Consider the following 20,820-nt stretch of genomic DNA (forward strand, 5'->3'; position numbering starts at 1 on the left):
TATAAAGGAAGAAAATTTGGTATGTCTGAAATATTTGGTCACTTTCAAATTCTGTAATGTTTGCTTTATTTTAGACTCGGTTGCTTATAGGCTTCTGCTAATTTGATCAGATCTTACCAGAATGACCTGGTTGGGTCAGTGTCATATGTTCATTGTACAAGTAGTTAGTGACTGTGTGCTGGTACTGTGTAAAGTTCTTGAAAAAGCTGTATCAGTGGACAAAAATCCTTGCCCTTATGAAGCTTCCATGTGAATGGAAAGAGATAAACAGTATACACAACAGTTTACATAAAAATGAAAAAAAGAGTAAGATGAGGATTTGGAGTGGGAGGAGCTAGCAGTATTAACCATGGACATGGTATAACTTTAAATAAGGTAATTAGGGGTAGGCTTCATTGAGAAGATGATATTTGATCAAAGATTAGAAGGAGATGAGGACTTGAGCAATGTTGAATGTTAAAAACAGGTGAGATACAAACCTAAATTTATTAAATTTGCCAAGTAAGAGAGATCTGCTTTTGGAAAACAGTCTCTCCAAACAATGCTTGAGCAGATCTTATATATATTAATTACAGATGAGTCTGATTGGCTGTAATAGAAATAGGAAAGATTCTGGTGAGATTTTGTGTTCTAATCTTTCACAAATCTTGCCATTTATTTTGCTCCTGTACTCTCTGATATGTTGTAAGACAGCAAATTTTCCCAAGCTCTACTTGAGAGAAAAAAAGGTTTTAGGGGCACCTGGGCGGCTCAGTTGGTTAAGCATCCAGCTTTAGCTCAGGTCATGATCTTGTACTCTCAAGTTTGAGACCCGTATTGGGCTCTGCGCTGACAGCTCAGAGCCTGGAGCATGCTTCAGATTCTGTGTCTCCTTCTGTCTCTGCCCCTCCCCTGCTCACGCTCTCTCTCAAAAACTAAAAAAAAAAAAAACATTAAAAATTAAAAAAAAAAAGGTTTTAGAGACTTAAGTTCTCAGTACTATGCCCTTGATACTGATATGACTTGCAGAATAAGGTTTCTTAGTATTATGCCCTTAATGTTCAGTAACAGCGACTTTTGAAGTTTTGCAGTATTAATCTGGCGGGGAATATTGATGCAAAGGCAACAAGCAATGTCCAACTCATGGTCTGACTTATTTTAGTAGTATCACTCTAGCTTCACTGTTGAGAATGGTCTTCAGGGGAGCAAAGGTGGGAGAAGAGACCAATTACAAGTTCATTGCAGTAATCTAAGGAATGATACAGTCTTTTACCAATGTGGTAGCAGTGCCAGGGTCAGAAAGATTGGATTGTGGATACTTAGAGCTGCCAGGTTTTCCTGATGGATTTGAGAGAAAAAAAGGAGTCAGTGTGTTTGGGCAACAGGAAGGACATAGTTGTTGCTGTCTTATATTAGGCAGGCTACAGGTGGAGCCCTTAGGATAGGGAGTAAGGAGATCTGAAACTCCATTTTAATTTTTTTAATTTTTCAAAAGTTATTTTTTTAATAATCTCTACACTGAGTATGGGGCTTGAACTCACGACCCCTAGATCAAGAGTTAAATGCTCTTGTGACTGAGTCAGCCAGACATCCCTGAAACTCCATTTAGACATAGTGCATTTAAAATATGTAGGATTTCAGGGATGCCTGGGTGGCTCAGTTGGTTAAGCGTTCGACTTCGGCTCAGGTCATGATCATATGGTTTGTGAGTTTGAGCCTCGCATTGGGCTCTGTGCTGACAGCTTGGAGCCTGGAGCCTGCTTCTGATTCTGTGTCTCCTCTCTCTGCCCCTTCCCTGTTCATGCTCTGTGTCTCACTCTCTCTAAAAATAAACATTAAAAAAAATTTTTTTTTAATATGTAGGATTTCAAAGTTTTTTTTTTTTTTTTTCCATTTGTATGACATTTGGGAAAAGGTAAAAACAGCAGGGACAGCAAATAGATTATTGTTTGTCATATGATGCATTTGTCAAGACAGAATTGTATCCTGAAGGAGGATGCATTTTATTGTATATACATTCTACCAAAAAAAAAAAATCTAGGGGCGCCTGGGTGGCTCAGTCGGTTAAGCATCCGACTTCGGCTCAGGTCACGATCTCACTGTCCGTGAGTTCGAGCCCCGCGTCGGGCTCTGTGCTTACTGCTCAGAACCTGGAGCCTGTTTCAGATTCTGTGTCTCCCTCTCTCTCTGACCCTCCCCCGTTCATGCTCTGTCTCTCCCTGTCTCAAAAATAAATAAAACGTTAAAAAAAATTAAAAAAAATAATCTATAAAACAAAAAAAGTCTCTGAAAGCTCCTAGATCCTGAGTCCTTCTAAATAAGAAACTAGAAGTAAAGTCTCACTAAGTTTATAGGGATTTAGCATGAGTAAGGAGTGGATAGGTAATCAGGAGGATACCTAGTAGTTGATAGCTATGCTATGGAATGGAGGGAAGGGGAATATTATTCAAAGAAAAAATTATACATCTTGTTCCAAGCAGTGCGGTCATTAAATTAGTGTTAGCCTTGAAAATAACCTAAGTTGATTAATTTAATCACTCCAAAAAATGTAATGGAAAATGAGAGACAAAAATAAAATTGCTCTCTGATTATAACCCTGAAAGTACACATAAATAGAAACTCATGAGTTTCCCAGTTTTTGCTTGACAGCAAGTTATGAAACGACCTTACCTCCTAGCTGTGTCTTTTGATGTCTTTAAGCATATGTTTTCTTTTTTGCCTGGATGTCTTATGTTTTATTTAGTACTTTCTGTAAGTCAAGTACAGTCCTCAGATTTTCATACACATTTATTTTTCATGAAAAGACACTACCTTAATACTCATTTTCAGAGCTAAGGCAGAGAGCTTAAATGAATTGTCACAATCATGCAACCAGATGGTCTGATTTTGAAGGCAAAACTAACTTTACAGTTTTTAATAATTGTTTTTAAACTTGTTTCGATATACATTAAATATCTTTTGTATAAAATAATTCTGCAGGTTTGAATTATGTGAATTTGGAATAGGTCAAAGTTAAATACTCTACTGGTTTTCATTTAAATAATTCTGCTACTTGAAATTCTTACTATCTTTACACAGATTCTGAAATGAGAGCTATTTACATGAAGTCTTTGCGTAGTCCACTGATGAACAATCGGTATAAAATGGTCCGTAAGAAGCATAACAACATAAATATTTTCTCACAGGTATGAACTATAGAAATACAGTGGAGAATTTCCTGATGGTAATGTTGAGATATGTTCCTGTTAATGAAGTCTCCATTTTGTTTCTAGTACTGGACTGTCAGAGCTATTTGGGATAATTTCTGCTCTGACTCAGAAAGGTGGACTAGATGAATTCTCAGAATCCCTTTTAGTCCTAATTTGATCAAATTACCCTATCTTTAATTTGAGCTAATTAGAATATACTGTTGAATTGGTTTCCAATTAGGAGAATATTTAAAAGAAGTGAATGGAATTTAATCATGAGTTACATTTTTATTTCTTATTTTTTCTTTTATTCTTTTATTTGTCTTGAAAATTATTTTTTATAAAGATGTTATTTTCTAAAATTATAGATTATTTTTGATTTATGGACAACATTTTCACATTAGTCTTCTTTGTTAATAAATTGCCAGTATTAAGCTTGGTGTAATGTTCGTATCTCTGTACTTCCATTGTGTTTGTTATGTAGCCCTTATCACATTGTTTATAAATTGTTTATTTTTCTGGCTACCTACAAGAGACTGTACATTTCTAGAGAGTAAATCATTCTTTTTATAACCCCAGTCTCCCCATTTTTTTCCATAAAGCATATAGTCAGTATTATGGTAGTTGAGCACAAGTGACTGAATTAATGAAGTAAGTGAAATAATCATAAAGATTTCATGTACTTAAAAGAATGTTAAATACATACTGATTTTATGAAAGAAATTTATAATATGCTAATTTGTATTTTTACTGTAGATTCCTGAGCAAGACGAAACCTATTTAGAAGACAGTTTTTGTGTTGATGAAGATGAGTCTTATAAAAGTAAATCAAGTGAAGAAGAAGTGTGTGTTGATTTTAACATAATAACTGAAGATTGCCTTGCAAGTGGGAGCAAAAACTATAGAACCAGACGTGCAGTTAAGCTAAAACAAATGGAGATGAGACAAAATTGTGCACGTTCAAAAAAAAAATTATCCAGAATTATTTTACCCGGTGACTCGAGTGAGGAAGAAAACAATGTAAATGATAAAAGAGAATCCAGTCTTGTGGTTAACCCAAGCACTGTTAATAAGAGCAAACAGCAGGACCATTGTGTCAATAGAGTGCCTTTTGGGTCTTCATTGCAGTCCAAGGACCATTCTGATCCAACTGTTAATCAGTCACCAAAGCAGAGAGGACAGATACCTCTCACTTTAAAAGATGCAGTTTCTGATGTCTCAGACCTCAAACCTCGGAGCTGTAATAAAATTGAACGTACTTCACCACCATTCCCTACTGTTGATTCACAGAAAGACTGTAGAAAATTTCCAATTCATTTGAAGGTATGAATCAAATTAGAGAAAAAGCCTTATGTTTACCGAAAGGGTTTTTTTTGTCGTTTTGCCTTTTTAAGTTTATTTATTTGTTTAAAGTAATCTCTGCATCCAATGTGGGGCTTGAACTCACAACCCCAAGGTCCAGAGTCACATGCTCTTCTGACTGAGCCAGCCAGGAGCCCCTGTTGTTTTGCTTTCTTTTGTGTTTTGTATTAAATAACTAGGTCAAACAAAAATTAGCAAGTGGTGAAATTCTTCAAACAAGAAAATAGCACGCTAAATTATATTGATAATTTGTATAAGGATGCGTAGGTTTTAATTTTTTTAATGTTTATTTATTTATTTTTGAGAGAAAGAGGGTGGGGGAGGGGCAGAGAGAGGGAGACAGAATCCCAAGGAGGCTTCACACTGTCAGCATAGTGCCCACTGTCAGTGTAGTGCCCTATGTGAGGCTTGAACCCACAAACCGTGAGATCATGATCTGAGCGGACATGAAGAGTCAGAGGCTTAACCAACTGAGCCACTCAGGTGCGCCTTTAGGTTTTAATTTTTTAAGTGTGATCACAGTTTTCTTAGTAAAACTCTGTAAGGAAACTTGCTAGTTTTATGAAAAGGAGATAGGAAAATAGTCTTCCTACAAGATAAAATTAACAGAAATTACATGCTCAGAACTAATTCCCCACAGATTAACTTTTCTTTTCCCCACTGAAGGCTTCAGATATGTAACTGTCTTTATTGAGGAGAAGAGTTAGGGACACTACCTGATTTCCTTCGTTTACATTTCTCTTTTTAGAATGGCTAAGTATTCCAGTTTCCTGCTTCTCCTTGTCTTATTATTGCTGAAATAATCCATCCCTAAAACCACTTTTAGTTTTTAAGAGTTTATAGTTCTAGGGGCTTATAGTTTAATAAGTTTATAGTTATAGTAGTTAAATAGGGGTTAATTAAAAGTTTAGTAACAGGAATCCCTTACCTGTATATAACTGATTCCTTTCCTTGATTGTCATCTTGGAGTGAGACCCAGACCTAACCTTCTATTTCTCTGTAGTATTCGGGTGTTTCAGGCCATTGTGCTGTAGCAACATGCTTCAGTGTTGACCCAGGGGCACTTAAATTGAAGTTTACAGTTTTAAATTGTCCCCAGGCTTTTTTGCACAAAGTTATTTCTTCAAGACATACTTAGGATAAGGTTGACTAGGTTAAGTCTTGTAATAGATTGGGGAAATAGAGGCTACTTCATTTCTCTGAGCCTCAGTATCCTCAACTGTAGTATAAAGATAGTAATCCCAAGGGTCAAGGTAGGTAATATGGTCCCAGATTCATGATGGTTCAACTTACAATTCTTTGACATTATGATGGTGTGAAAGCAATATGCATTCTGTAGAAACCATACTTCAAATATTGAATTTTGATCTTCTCCTGAGCTAGCAACTTGCGGTATGATACCCATCATGTTGGCAGCCACAGTTCCCAGTCACATGGTTACAAGGGCAAACAGCTGATACACTTAGAACTTTTATGTACCCATACAGCCATCCTGTTTTTCACTTTCAGTACAGTATTCAGGAAATTACCTGAGATATTCAACACTTTCTTATAAAATAGGCTTTATATCAGATGATTGCCCAGCTATAGGCCAGTATAAGTGTTCTGAGCACAATTAAGGCAGGCTAGGCTTTGCTAAGCTATGATGTTTGGTAGGTTACTTTAAATGCATTTTCTACTTATGATCTTTTGACTTATGATGGGTTTATTGGGAGGTAATCTTATTATAAGTTGAGAAAGATCTGTCTATGAACAGTACTTTGAAAACCACTAAGCACTAGCTACATTTCTACGTTGGCATGCTCTAGCTAAAAACTGGATTCAGGCTAGTAATACTTTGGGGACTGTGAAAAAAGACACATATATTTTTACAGAAATGTGTTTTAAATTTTCTTCTGTTACCCTATGATTCCATGTAGTATGATTCTTCTCACTTGAAATTAGGAGGGGAAGAATTTGAGGTAGTTTTGAGAAGACAGAAAATAGACTATCTTGTAGAAAACTGTTAGATATATAAAAAAAAGTTAACATCTATTTTGTCATGTATATTGCAAACAGTATTCCATGTCAGTCATTTGCCTTTTTGTTTATTTATGGTGGTTTGTGCCATAGGAAAAGGTAACTTTTTTTTTCAGTCTCAATTTTTTCTTTACGGTTCCTGAACTTCAGTGTCATGTTTAGGAAGCCATTTTCTACTTCAGAATAACTAAGTAGTTCCAGTACTTTTGTTTTGATCTTTAGTACCATTTTTTCCTTTACTACATTTATTTTTTGCTTTTTGGAATTGAATACTGAATTATTTTAAAGATTATTTTCTGAATGATTAGGATTTCTATCTTTAGCTTAGGATATAGAAAATTGGAAAGAGCGCTCTTCCATCCTAGTAACAACAAAAAAAGCCGGATAGTTTCCAGAATCATGGTTTTATCTGAAACTATTATGGAGCTGAGGGTGTAGGACAACCAATTGGTCTCATTTCTAAGGAAAGACAAGTGTCCCCAAAGAGAGACTTATTGATTTGGGACATTCCCTGGGCTCTGTATAATTTGGTAAGAGGAATTGAGCTAAACCTTTTAATAAATTGCAAAAGGCAGTGAACCAGCATGAGAGTTTAGAACCCCTGGGAATTGCAGACAAAAGGGGAGTTCATAACCTTTTGAGGGCTCTTCTCCATAGACTCATTGGGTGTTCACAGGAAAGATTGAGAATCAGAGAAAGCCTCCCTTGCTGATGCCACGGCTTGGGGGAAGTGACCAGCAATTATTGTGGAAAGGCAACAAACCCCATCATCCTTCTATCGTATTTCCCCTATAGAACAAAAAGCTTTAAGCTGCTGGGGATTACCAGCAGACCTTATAGCTATTCCTCAGGGCCTAGGTGAAGAAGACCCTTTACAGATGGAGGAAGGCAAGAATTAAAAAATGTTCTGTACCTGAGACAGGGGCATGAAAACATCTTGGGCCTAGATCATTAGCTATCTCCAGCCCTGGGAAGGGAGGGCAGGATCACTGTAAAGGTCCTGTTTTGGGAACTGACGGACACAAGTCCTGCTCAGGCTGAAGTAGAATAGAACTTACCCTCTCCTCCTGCCCTGCCACCATGCCACCCCATGCACCTAGCATTCCCTCCAACTAGGCTAGCAAGCACTTAGTAACATAAAAGCAGTCAACTGCTGAGAGGAAGACAAGAGTATGAGGAAAGAACCTCTCTAAGGTACAAGGAAACAGAGAAGATCGAAAGCTGAGAGAACATTTGGAAAAATCATCTGACAAACCTTGTCCCACCCTAAATCCAAATAACACTATGGGAGTTTGAAGCCTCTGGTTGTACCTAGGGTAATCATAGCAATAAACCCAAACTCATCTCAACCTTTGACTAGACCATGATCCCTGGGATCATGACCTGAGCTGAAAGCAAGAGTTGGACGCTCAACCACCTGAGCCACCCAGGCGCCCCAGATGAAGAATATCTTTAATGAGCCCATCAATAGACTTAATACAGCCACAGAAAGAACCAAGAAACTTAAAGCTAGGCCTGTAGAAATGACGCAGTATGAAACACAAAGAGTGAAAAACAGAATGGAGCATCCAAGAGCTGTAGGATTGTATCCTATAGTCTAAGATACATGTAATTGGAATTAAGAAGTGAGGAAAGGATAGAAAGTGTATTTAAACAGTCAATGGCTGAGAATTTTCCAAAGTTAATGAACACTGGCAAATGAGTATGTGAGTCTGTTTTGAGGTCTTTTTGGTATATACCTAGGAATGGAATTTCTGGGTCATACAGTAATTCTCTTTAACTTTTGAGGAATCGCCAGTTTTCCACAGCGGCTGCACTATTTTACATTCCCACCAGATATGTATGTTCCAGTTTTTTTCACATTCTAACAACGTTTATTTTACTGTTTTATTTTGTTTTTAATTTTAGCCATTCTACTAGGTGTGAAGTGGTAGCTTGGTCCTTCATGTATATAGTCACTTCGGTCATACTGAAGGAAGAAAAAAAGAGTTAAAAAAAAAGGAAATAATATTATCAGTAAGAAAAAATCAACTTCAGGTGTTAGAAGTTTTTGGCACTAATATATATTTAACCTGATACCAATATTTTCCACCTTTGCAGGTTGGTAGTGCCCTGGAGGATTCTAGCACGTCAATGGCATACTGTTCCAACTCAAGACCACATTTGTCTGGCACACATGCTTCTCTTAGACTTCCACAGGAAGGCCAAAAAACTTGTATTCTTGTAGATAGTTGTGAAATCACTTCTGGTTCTGAAGTAATTTCTTCCTTAAGAGCAGTTCATGGCATTCACGTAGAGGTCTGTCCTCTAAATGGCTGTGATTACATTGTGAGTAACCGCATGGTGGTAGAAAGGAGGTCTCAGTCTGAGATGTTAAATAGTATCAATAAGAACAAACTCATTGACCAGATCCGGTACCTACAGAGCATGTTTGAAAGAATATGTGTGATTGTGGAAAAGGACAGAGAAAAAACAGGTTTGTGTTTTTAAATGTTTTTGTTTATAAGGCTATAAAGGAACTCAGCTATTATTTAGTTCACTCTTCTACTGTCAGGATGTGGAAAACTCTTAAAATATAAATACCTGACTCATAAATGTTACTTCATACTTATACAAAGCCATGCTTTTCATTAGTCATTGTGTTTATGTTTTTGTTTTTGTTTCATAAATAGGTTTCTTTCTGTATTTTTTTACTCATTGTGTTTAAATGAGTTTGAGAGTTGAAGGGTGAGAAACTGAAGGCAAGTGAACCAGTATGTCTTTTTTTAGGAGCCCCAGAAAGGATTAGCACCTTTCAGGCAGCAGTGGGAAAAGGGACAAGGATTCAGGGGGTTTAGGAGGTAGGATTAGCAGTAGTTGGTGAAAGGAGGCAAGAATTACTTTTTTTTTTTTTTAGGTTTATTTATTTTGAGACAGCGTGAGAGCTCCAGTGTGTACATGCACACACGAATGGGGAAGGTGCAGAGAGGGAGAGAACCCCAAGTAGGTTCCACGCTACCAGCATGGAATCTGAAGCAGACCTCAATCCCACAAACCATGAGATCATGACCTGAGTTGAAATCAAGAGTCTGACGCTTAACTGACTGGGCCACCCAGGCATTCCAAGAATTACTCTTTTGTGTTGACCAGTTTCTTGGTCACTGGGCAGTTAGGTAGTGGTGCTCTTTATTGAAATTATGAATATTAGAGAAGAGCAGATTTGAGGCACAAGGGGTGTTCAGTTGAACACACTAAGTTCTTATTTGGTAGCTCAAATAGGTGCATAGGAGCTTCAGTTAGGGGATTTCTATGGCTCATATTTAATTATAGGTGGAGCCCTAAGGATGGTGTAAAGGTCATGGAATATGGAATCAGAAGACACTGAGTTCTGGTGTCACTACAGCTATGTGATGTTGCATTGACAAATCACTCCCTCTGAGGGATTAATAATATACTTGTCCTATTCATCTTTCGATGTTATGAGGATTATGTGAAATCATATAGGCAAATGCCACTATGGAAGAGTTCAAGAATTATACAGTCATAACAGGATATAGTAAAAGAAGATAGCATAGTTTATGTAAAACATTGGTTTGGTAATTGAGCATTGTACCTTTTTATCCCCATGCTGTCACTGGTAAACTGTGGCCTTGGATAAGTCACACTTTCAGTAACCAAGTTTTTTTCTTAGTTTTATTTTATTTGACAAGTGAGGGCTTTATATTCAGTGATCTCTTGGGTTCTCTTAGTGCTAAAATTCTATAATTTCTTCTTCACCAACATATCCTTTATAAAGGAAATAAATTTGGAATAAAGAGAAAAGTAACATTGCAAAAGTTACGGGGGGGGGGGGGGGGAGAAAGTTATGTAAAAAGTTTTGTTTTTCCATAATGAAAAGTGCCCCTAAAATGATAGAGGGTAGAATATGGAAAGAAATGAATGGGAAAGGTAAGGAAGTAAATTAAGAGGCAAGAGTTAAAGCTGACATTAAAATGGGTATGCAGGGTTTTGAGTTATTCTTAGAATAAATACGTAAGATTTTGTATCAAGCCAATACTTGAGTTATTTATCAGTTGTAGCATTATGAGGAATTGTAGAGATAAGTAATATGGTCTTGGTCTTCATGAATGAATTATCTAGGAATATAAGCTCTCCTCTGCCTACTCATCTTACTATTTGATACCAACTGAAGACACTTATAAAGATAGTTCTTATTTTAACTCCCAGGTATTTGAGAGTCACTTTAAATCTTTACTAGTAGGGTTTCTCATTAGCATAATGTGGCACTAATTTGCTTAATGGTCGTAGATCTTGGGATTTTAATATATAGTATTAATGATTCTACTTAATGTAAGTTACTCACGTTTGCATTTTCCTAAATATGAAATATTTAGGAGACACATCCAAGATGTTTAGGAGAACAAAGAGCTATGACAACTTGCTGACTACCTTAATTGGGGCCGGAATCCGAGTTCTTTTCAGTTCCTGCCAAGAAGAAACTGCAGATTTGCTAAAGGAACTGTCTTTAGTAGAACAAAGAAAGAATGTTGGTATTCATGTTCCAATAGTGGTGAACAGAAATAAATGCGAAGCACTTCAGTTTTATCTAAGTATTCCCAATGTAAGTTATGTAACTGCATTAAATATGTGTCACTGGTTTTCTTCTGTGAGAAAGATGACTAACAGGTATGTGAGTCTTAATATTTTTAAACGGTTACTGTAAAATGATTCTTAGAACTACTTCATAGAAATTTTATTTAAAAAACTAAACATGTATAGTGCGTATTAGAGTATCTCATTCAGTAAAGACTTTTTGCTTCCCAATGTTACAGTCACTGCATGAAGTTGAGGATGTTAATGGAGGGAAAAGATAGGCACCGCCTTTGGGGAGCTTAGAGTCCTCTGAGAGCTAGACAGCGCTTGTATTTGATCTTGCATTCTAACATTTCTGGGCTGTTTAGTTCTAGAAGTAGAAAAATATCACAGTATAGATTTTACTAGTTTTTGATTATTGCTTGAAAAGGAAAATTTTAGAAAATGGGTTATTTTAAATTAAAGGCCCAGGTAAGATGTTGAAATTGTTATAAGTGACTTTGAATATAGGGAATAAGTATGTTTTCTTTAAACCATGCTAAGGACATATTAACTAGATGTAAAATGCTTAGAAGAAATGCTTTTCTTAAAGGCTTATGTTTGGTGTTCTTTAAGCAAGTAAGAATATTGTGTTAAGTCAAAAAGTTCTAATTTATTTTTCAGCTCACCTCAAGAAATCTCCACATGTGCACAAGTAACTCATCAGAAGGCTGAGGAGATCTATAGATATCTTCACTACATATTTGACATGCAAATGTTACCAAATGGTCTTAACCAAGGGAGACTACAATCTGATGCATAATGATACTGCTCAAGGTGCGGTTATGAAAGAACTCTCACAATACTACATGCATTTCAATAATCATTGCTGTGGTCTGTGATAATCAGTTTAAAATATGTAAAATAATATTCCCACATCTGTTTTATGTGGTGTACATTTTTATTTATATAGATTATAAATTATTTTAAAAGAAAACCTGACGTTCCAGTAATCATTTTCATTAACTAGATTATGAAACTCATTCTTTTACTGAAAAAAAAAAAAAAAGGTTTACTGAAGGAGCTATTAAGAAAGTAAAAGCGGGCGCCTGGGTGGCTCAGTCGGTTAAGCATCCAACTCTTGGTTTGGCTCAGGTCATGATCTTGCGGTTTGTGAGTTCGAGCCCCACATTGGAGCCTACTTGGGATTCTTTCTCTCTGCCCCTCCCCTGCTTGTGCTCTCTCTCTCTCAAAATAAATAAATAAACTTAGAAGTAATAGAGTTAGAGACATATTTTAGAATTTTTCCAAAGATTATAGTACTGTGGTTGCCATTTGTTAGCATTAATAGGTTGAGGTGTCTGCCACCAACTTAGTGGTCGTAATTTTTCCTATATATAAATCATAATATCTAGAATATTTTCAATGTCCTGAATCTACCTATATATTGGATAAGGACAGTGTGTGTATATATGTGTGTGTGTGTGTGTGTGTGTGTGTGTATAGGGCAGTAGCTGTATTGTGAGATAAATGCTCTAGTAATTAGTAGAGTTGGAAATTTAACTGAGTATGTTCATCTTACCAAAAGTGTCTCAATCAAGTACAGTCAGATCCTGTTATTATGAACTTCACCTTACACTTTTTTTTGTTGAAATACCATATTCAAAGAAGTGGGATATTGGCTTAGATTTGGGAAATTTAGTATAGATGAGCTGTTGAATAGGGACGTCGTTGTGCCCGTAACAGTGTATCTGTGATATTATTAATATTTTAAGACAGACATCTCCACGTTTATATCTGCAACATCTGAGGCCCTTCTTTCTAGTCAGTCTAGTGCTAATGCAGCCTTTAACTATGGATTCCCACCCCCACCGACACCCCCATTTAGAGTTTATTCTGTTTGTCTTATTTTTTCTTGCTACACTGTAGGGTAGGTGAACCAACATCACAGCGGAGAGGTCTCCTTGCCTTAGACTTGGCAGGGGCTTCAGAGTTCATCTAAATCAAATTGCTTTTTTTCTTATCAGGTGATTGAAGTGAGGCCCACAAACAAGTGACTTACTCAAGTTTACTGGGAAATCCAGAACCAGAACCCAGGAACTAGATACAATTATTTTTCACTAAAAAGTTATTCTAATTGTAAACATAGCTTCCTTGGGGTAGTATAAATTCTTAATTTTTCTGAGACTAGCAGATTTCATAGTTTTGCTATTCAATAATTCTGTCAAAGCCAGAGAGAAAAGAAGTTCTAGAAGTTGTTGGCTGATGTGCAGCTATTGATTTATTTCTCAGGCTTAAATTTACCCTTTAGTATCTTGCTTTGCTATAATGGACTGGACTTTTTGAATATTTCTACCTACAGTGAGCATGATTTAAGCTTTGTCAGTAGAAGGAAGAAAGGGGCTTCTTTCTTGTTCCAGTATGTTGTTTTGCTGCTTCTTGTTCCTCTTACATGGGGTTAGCGGTGCATGTGGGTGGGGACATTTGGTGGTTCTCTGCCTTACCTCAGCAAATTCACATTGACTTGGGCAGATGACCACCTTGCAGCATCTCCCATGCAGACAACAGTGTGCTCAAATTCTTTGTGTCCACCCATCAGACAAAATATAAGTTAACATGGTATGAGGGACATAACCTAGAGGATTTCACTTACTTATGCTTGCTGTGTACAGAGATTTATCCATATTTAAGCTGCAATAGCCTTCATACTCTTACTGGTAGCACTGAACTTTCAGCCCTGCTGATGATTAATCTTTAAGCGCGCTTTCAAGTGTCCTTTGGAGGTTACTTCAACCCTTCCTAGCATAACTTATGTTCTGATGGGACTAACCAGGTACCTGGCAGGTGGGATACAATAAAACTGACTAGGAAGGACATTGAAGCAGTTCCAATAGGACACAGGGAATTTGGGGGAGGAGGGCCACACTCTTTGGTTTGTATTAAGTCTGTGCTGCATCAAAATTATCCCTTTGTTTCTCAGTATAACTACCTTCTAACTCCTTAAAAGGAGTTAACGTTAACATTATCCATTAACATTAATAAGCAGCATGGTATTATACCAAATACTGGCAACTTAAGTTCTACAACAGTATTTCACTCTGAAATAATCCCTCATTTGTTCCATCCATCCACAAAGACATCTAAAAGTCTTTGTGGCAGAAACAATTATGATCTCAGTCTAACTGTAATATTCTTGTAAAATCTTATGTTTCTATAAATCCTATAGTTTTATAAACTGACTAAATTCTTAAAAAAAATATGTTTTACTAAAAGTTCTGGCATTTTTTTGAAGAAACAAGCTGAACCAATAACAAAATGCCTGTTTAATTTTAATGATCCAGCAAAATACAAATCCAAATGTTCTAAAAGCAAAATTTATTTGAACAATCTAACTGGAGAGAAAGGGTAAGTGAATATATACTGTAACCAGGGGAGAAATATTCTGTCAAATTTTAAAACAGAATGACAGAATAAGCTAAAGTTTATTTCCAAAGGAGCTGTCTGAAAGGAGGAAAATAATGTTTTATTAAGACATGGCATATTAACTTGACTCTTTATAATGGTAGATCAATTACGTGAACGTCTAATCCAGTCTTTTTAATACTAAGGCCAAATGTAAACTATGAATGTCTGCATATGTAAATAAGGCTTAATGTGACAAAATTTATTCTCTGATTCTACCTAGTAAAAGTACTAAATTTACATAGGTTTCATAGCTGTGCCAAAGATAAGTTTTAAGGAAAAAATCAAGTGGTAACAAATGCTAATACAGTTGTCATGAATTTGTAGCCAGCAATACAGTCTACTTTTTATTTCCCCTCCCCTACCCCTTAAGGGTAGCAACATTTTCTTGGGAGCTTTTTAAAAAAATCTGTTTAGGACATGATTTTCTTAAACAGATGCTTAAGAGAGACTTATCTAGAATATTTTAATGTTCAAAAAACAGAAATATACAAGTATGTATACAAGCAAAACAATTTTCCTTATATTTTAGTAACCTATATCAATGAACAGCATTCTACAGAAGGATGTTTTACTCTGAATACAAACACCTAAAACCTTTGAGAAGGAATCCACAATTTCATATGAAGGCACATTATAAGGAAAATAATATGTATTCCAAAAAAAGATATAAATACACTGTCTGCTTCTTGACAAAAATCCTGGAAATATTTTCTCATTTATACTATGCAGAATCAGAGTTTGAAAAATAATAATCTTTCTCTTCTTCATCTAAAGACTCCATAGCATTGGTGAAAAGTTTTCCAATACCAGAGTGTTCTCCTAATTCTGTAAAGAGAAATTTAATAAAAAAGATTAATATACTTCTAAAAGTAATTTCAATGAAATTGAAAATAATGAGAAACTGAATAGGTGTGCCCACTTGCAAGCAGCTAATTTTAGTACCATGTGAATACAGAGACTATCTTACAATAGAACTGAGCTACCAAAGAAAGATACAAATAAATTACCTTTGTTATACAGAGTTTTTTTCCTTGATGTTGGAGTTGAAAACTCAGTTTCAACCTGTAAGAGAGTTCATGTTAATAGCTAAATAGTACCTCCTGTGAATTCTGCCTCAAACATAAACAGGATAAGCTTGCTTCATCCCCTGAGTACCTCGAACACATGCCTATAACAATACCTAATCACATAAGTATCTGTGAAACATCTAATTCTCCTTTAAGTTGAATTTATCCAGAGAAAGAATACTTCTTCAATGTTATTTCCCACTGCTGGCAAACTATAAGAAAATATTACAAACTAATGCTAATGCTATAGAGGTTACAAGATAGTCTATGGGCCTCTGACAGTTGCCAAAATCTAGGTACTCATTCCATTCCATGACACTAGCAAAACTTAAATTGTTGATAGACAAGTTTTAAGAGTATGATTGAGACTTACTACATCAGTGCTTTTAAACTATTGGCCATGGCTGGCTATCTTTAAAAATGAAAAGGAATAGAATAGAAAATATGACAGGGCATATTCACTGTATTAAGAGTAAATATTGTTGAAACTTTCAAGATACACTCGTGTTCAGATTGTGACGTAAATGTACTTTGAAATGAGTTAAAACACTATTATATCATTTAGCTCTCAAGATCATTCAGTGACATTAAATCAGTATGATTCCCACACTGATGGTACATTTTACTCATATATGAACAAAACGAGATTAGAAAGTTCAAGTAGCTTATTATAAAGCTGTATGGTCAGTCAGATGTTGAAATAAAAATTTTTTGACACTAAATCCTTTGCTCTTTCTATCCTCATGCATTGACTAAAATATGAGTCAATGAAAAAATAGGACTAAATCACAAAGATACCATAGTTTGGTAGGCTACTCAAATTATGACCCATTAAGAAAAACAAAGGCCCAGTAGTGCTTAGGATGATGTCAGAAATGCAGAGAAATAAAAATTATTAATAGGAATAGTCCTTATAGATCTATCCATATGAACTTTTCATCATTATGCAGACAGAACAGACTGAATGGATTAGGATCTTGCTACCACTCAGTATGGTCCATGGATCAGCAACACAGACACCTGGATTTGGTGAGAAATGCAGAAATCTCAAATCTGCTGGATCAGAATCTGGTGTTTAACAAGATCCATAAGGGACTTCTATGCACATTAAAGCTTGTGAAAAAACTGTCAAAGCAGCCTAACTTCACACTGGCAAAATAGGAACTAGAAGCCAAACAAGTCTTTCTTACTATGTTGATTCCAGGTCCTCTGCAACAAACCAAAATTTCATTCTCATAAGGAATGTGAGACTGGAAAAAGAGAATCTAAGAAACATGGAATCTGTCTACACCTTCAATTTTAGAGATTTCTTTTGAAGAATTTAGTTTCCAGGATGATTTTAAACCAAACTGCCCAGAAGTGTCTACCATTTCCTATGGACAAATGAAACCCATAAAGATTGGATGTGATTATGTAATGCCAATGTTTAGTTTAGAAACTCTGAGAAGAATTATACTGCATGCATGCTACAGTAACAGTATTTCAACATGGGCGAGGGAGGAAGAAATTGCCATAACCTGATCAGAAGGAATATACAATCAGGAGAAAAGGTGGTCTTCAACATTTTTACCTCCATAAATTGTATTTCTCTAAGATTAACTACTTTGAGAGCAAGGACTTACATAACTTAAAACTCCACAATTTGCCATCTATCAATATATCAACAGATGTGGTGAATAAATGAATACTTACTGTTTTTTTCTTGATATTGCCCCAGACAATGCCACCTTTACTTTTATGTTCTTTTTGCATACGAAAAACATATTTATCACAGTCATCCCTGTTTGAATACAAAATAGTTTTGTCAACATTATCATATTTCTATTCACAGGTTGAACAGCAGTTGACCAAATTAAAATGTGTTCCAAGCTTTATTTAAAAAAATTTTTTTAGCATTTATTCACTTTCGAGAGACAGAAACAGAGCATGAGTGGGGGAGGGGGCAGAGAGAGGGAGACACAGAATCTGAAATAGGCTCCTGGTTCCGCGCTGTCAGCACAGAGCCCAATGTGGGGCTCGAACTCTTGAACTGCAAGATCATGACCTGAGCCAAAGTCGGACGCTTAACTGACTGAACCACCCAGGCACCCCTCCAAGCTTTTCTAAAAAGTGTATTTTCTGGGAAACAAAAGCAAAAATAAACTATTGGGACTATATCAAAGTAAATAGCTTACCCCTCCCCGCCCCCCCCGCCCCCGGCAAAGTAGATAGCTTTTGTACAGCAAAGGAAACCATCAACAAAACTAAAAGGCAACCTATGGAATTGGAGAAGATATTTGCAAATGACATATCCAACAAAGGTTTAGTATCCAAAATATATAAAGAACTTATAAAACTCAACACCCAAAAAACAATCCAATTGAAAAATGGGCAAAAGAAATAGACATTTTTTCCAAAGAAGACATCCAGATAGCCAACAGACACATGAAAAGCTGCTCAACATCACTCATCCAGGAAATACAAATCAAAACTACAATGAGACAGCATCTTACACCTGTCAGGCTAAAATCAGGGGTGTCTGGGTGGCTCAGTCAGGTGTCTGACTTTGGCTCAGGTCATGATCTCGTGCTTCATGAGTTCAAGCCCTGAGTTGGGCTCTGTGCTGACAGCCCGGAGCCTGAGATTTTCTCTCTCCATCTCTGCCCTTGTCCTCATCTCTCCCTCAAAATAAATACACTTTAAAAAAAGAAAAAGAAAATGGCTAAAATCAGCAACACATGAAACAACAGGTGTTAGGATGTAGAAAGGGGGGAATCTTGCACTTTTAGTGGGAATGCAAATTGGTGCAGCCATTCTCGAAAACAAGAGCCTCCTCAAAAAGTTAAAACTTGAACCATCCTATGATCCAGCAATTGCACTACTAGCTATTTAACCAAAGAACACAAAAACACTAATTCAAAGGGATACATGTACCCCGATGTTAAGAGCAGCACTATCTACAATAGCCAAATTATGGAAACAGCCCAAGTGTCCATCAACTGATGAATGGATAAAGATGTGGTATACATATACAATGGAATATTACTCAGCCATCAAAAGGAATGAAATCTTACAATGACATGGATGGAGCTAGAGAGTATAATGTTAAGCAAAATAGGTCAGAGAAAGACAAATACCATATGATTTAATTCATATGTGGAATTTAAGAAACGAACAAAGGGAAACAAAAAGAGGCAAGCCAAGAAACAGACTCTCAACTATAAAGAACTGATGGTTACCAGAGGAGAGGTAGGGGGATGGGTGAAACAGGTGGTGGGTTTTAAGGAGGGCACTTGCTGTGATGAGCACTGATAATACAGAAGTGCTGAATCACTATATCATACACCTGAAACTAGTATTACTTTATGTTAACTGGAATTTAAATAAAAACTACAACAAAAAGGTATATTTTTCTTTTCCATTTTTAAAAAGACCATGGTGTACTGATAGAAATGGACAAAATGCTTCAACCAAACATTTTAAAGGAAACACTGAATATGAGCATTCTAGGAAATTATGGTTTTGCTTACTGTTCATTGTCCCATTTGTGCCCTTTCCAACCACTATCTTGCTGCCTCTCTTTTCCAGAATCCAGAAACTTCTTGTCCCTGGACTCCCTTTTATTAGACCTCTCACTCCTTTCTCCTGTTCACTTTCTTCCCCATCACACTGAATCTCACAGGTAACCATTTTAAGGATATACCTGGTGATGAAAACTCTCAATTCAGTCTTTAATTCAGTCCGCAAGTCTTTTATTTCTACATAGTTACATCTTGTTTATATTCTCCACACCAACTATGAAATTTTTTTTCATTTCTTTTTACTTTCTTTCCCCTCTCATTCTTAGCAAACAGGCTTGACTCAAGTAGAGTTACAAACTGAAGCCAAACAGAATGGCTATTTCATTTCTCCCTGCAATTTCTAGTGCTGCTTATGACAGTAAATCTCAGTTGAACAACACTTCTGATTCTCTTGGCTCCAAGATCCTTTTTGATCAATGATCTTTTCCTTTATGACTATTTAGGAGCAACCTTAAAGGTATGACACGTAGAAATTTCTAAATGTGTGATTGTATTAAGATATTAATGTGAACCACAAACAATGCTGCGTAGCTAGTAAGAAGCCTAGCCAGCTGTTCAGGATCAGTACCTCATGACTCTGTTGTCAGAAGAAGTCACTTCTGAAGTGATAAAAATTGTTTCATTATTGAAAATTGTTATAAAAAGGAAGTAATCTATTCAAGCTGGTGAGTCAAGAGATAGTGTAGAGGCCTAGGAGACATTTTTTAAAATAAAAAAGTTTTAGGAAATATATTCATGATATAAATGAATCTATGTATACTATGTAGTCTATAAGAAAAAAGAATGTATTCCTGTAATTGTAAAAGTGATACACCAAAACTCACTTAAATGTAATTCAATAACCTAGATAACAGCTGGTGATGTTTTTAGTCAAGAAATTTCCTTTCTGAATACATGCTGTTGTGAATTGGAATCATATTGTATATAATTTAACTTCTTAGCTTTTAAAAACTATTGTCTACTGAACACTATTCTTTGTCATTAAAAATTCTTGAAGGCATGGTTTTTAATTATTACTTATTCTATTATGTGGATAAATCCTAATTTCTTAACTTATTGGACATTTAGGTCATTTTTATATTTTTAGTATTATGTTTCATGATGAACATCTTTGTTCATACAAATTTACATACATACTTGCCCAAATATATTTCCTCAGAATTGACTCACAAAACCCAAGAGCCAAAGAGATGAGTATTTTAAAGCTTTTCATGATTTGGCCAACGTGCTTACCAAAAGCTTTGTCCAAAATTATACTCTGAATACTTTCACCTGCAATGAATACTAAATAAAAAATAAACAAAAATAATTTGTGGATTGCTGGGGAAAAAATATGTTTTTAATAAATAAATGCAAATTAAAATTTCACCAAGCTTCAGGAGACGAATGAATACTTTTTTCACAGTCATTATTATTGGCTTTTGCCTCATACCCCATGGAAATTACTCTTACTAAAAACAGCATTGTCCTGCTTGATTGCCAGATAGAATGGCTTATTTTCAGGCCTCATTTTTATTACTTTCCATTTTTTCTCTGTGTCATTCAATTGCTGGCCACCCCTGATTTTTCTTAATTTTATTTATATTTTAAGTGCTTCTATATTCACATAGTTCAAAATTCAAAAAGCTT

General features: G+C 35.8%; 2 protein-coding genes across 9 annotated transcripts in view; one reads left to right on the top strand and one right to left on the bottom strand.

The window, feature by feature from the left end:
- The window catches only part of FANCM (FA complementation group M), a 70,455-nt gene extending 53,511 nt beyond the window's left edge, over nt 1–16,944 (top strand). For 2 of the 3 annotated variants that reach the window (XM_019451909.2, XM_019451907.2), the window contains exons 19-23: nt 3,058–3,164; nt 3,924–4,490; nt 8,649–9,024; nt 10,922–11,213; nt 11,784–12,096. In XM_019451909.2, coding sequence (XP_019307454.2) covers nt 3,058–3,164; nt 3,924–4,490; nt 8,649–9,024; nt 10,922–11,213; nt 11,784–11,922 — 1,481 coding nt within the window. In that variant the 3' untranslated portion in view covers nt 11,923–12,096. Of the gene's footprint in view, nt 1–3,057; nt 3,165–3,923; nt 4,491–8,648; nt 9,025–10,921; nt 11,214–11,783; nt 12,097–16,835 lie in introns of those variants that run through there. The other variant, XM_019451908.2, reaches the window with a different exon arrangement.
- MIS18BP1 (MIS18 binding protein 1) overlaps nt 14,456–20,820 on the bottom strand; it is a 57,691-nt gene continuing 51,326 nt past the window's right edge. For 5 of the 6 annotated variants that reach the window (XM_019451917.2, XM_019451911.2, XM_019451912.2 and 2 more), the window contains 3 exons: nt 17,324–17,411; nt 15,572–15,626; nt 14,456–15,389 (listed from right to left, as the gene is read on the bottom strand). In XM_019451917.2, coding sequence (XP_019307462.2) covers nt 15,286–15,389; nt 15,572–15,626; nt 17,324–17,411 — 247 coding nt within the window. In that variant the 3' untranslated portion in view covers nt 14,456–15,285. Of the gene's footprint in view, nt 15,390–15,571; nt 15,627–17,323; nt 17,412–20,424; nt 20,476–20,820 lie in introns of those variants that run through there. The other variant, XM_019451916.2, reaches the window with a different exon arrangement.

Source organism: Panthera pardus, unplaced genomic scaffold (genome assembly GCF_024362965.1).
Source record: "Panthera pardus isolate Hobbes unplaced genomic scaffold, ASM2436296v1 HiC_scaffold_24, whole genome shotgun sequence".
In the NCBI taxonomy this organism is placed as follows: Eukaryota; Metazoa; Chordata; class Mammalia; order Carnivora; family Felidae; genus Panthera; species Panthera pardus.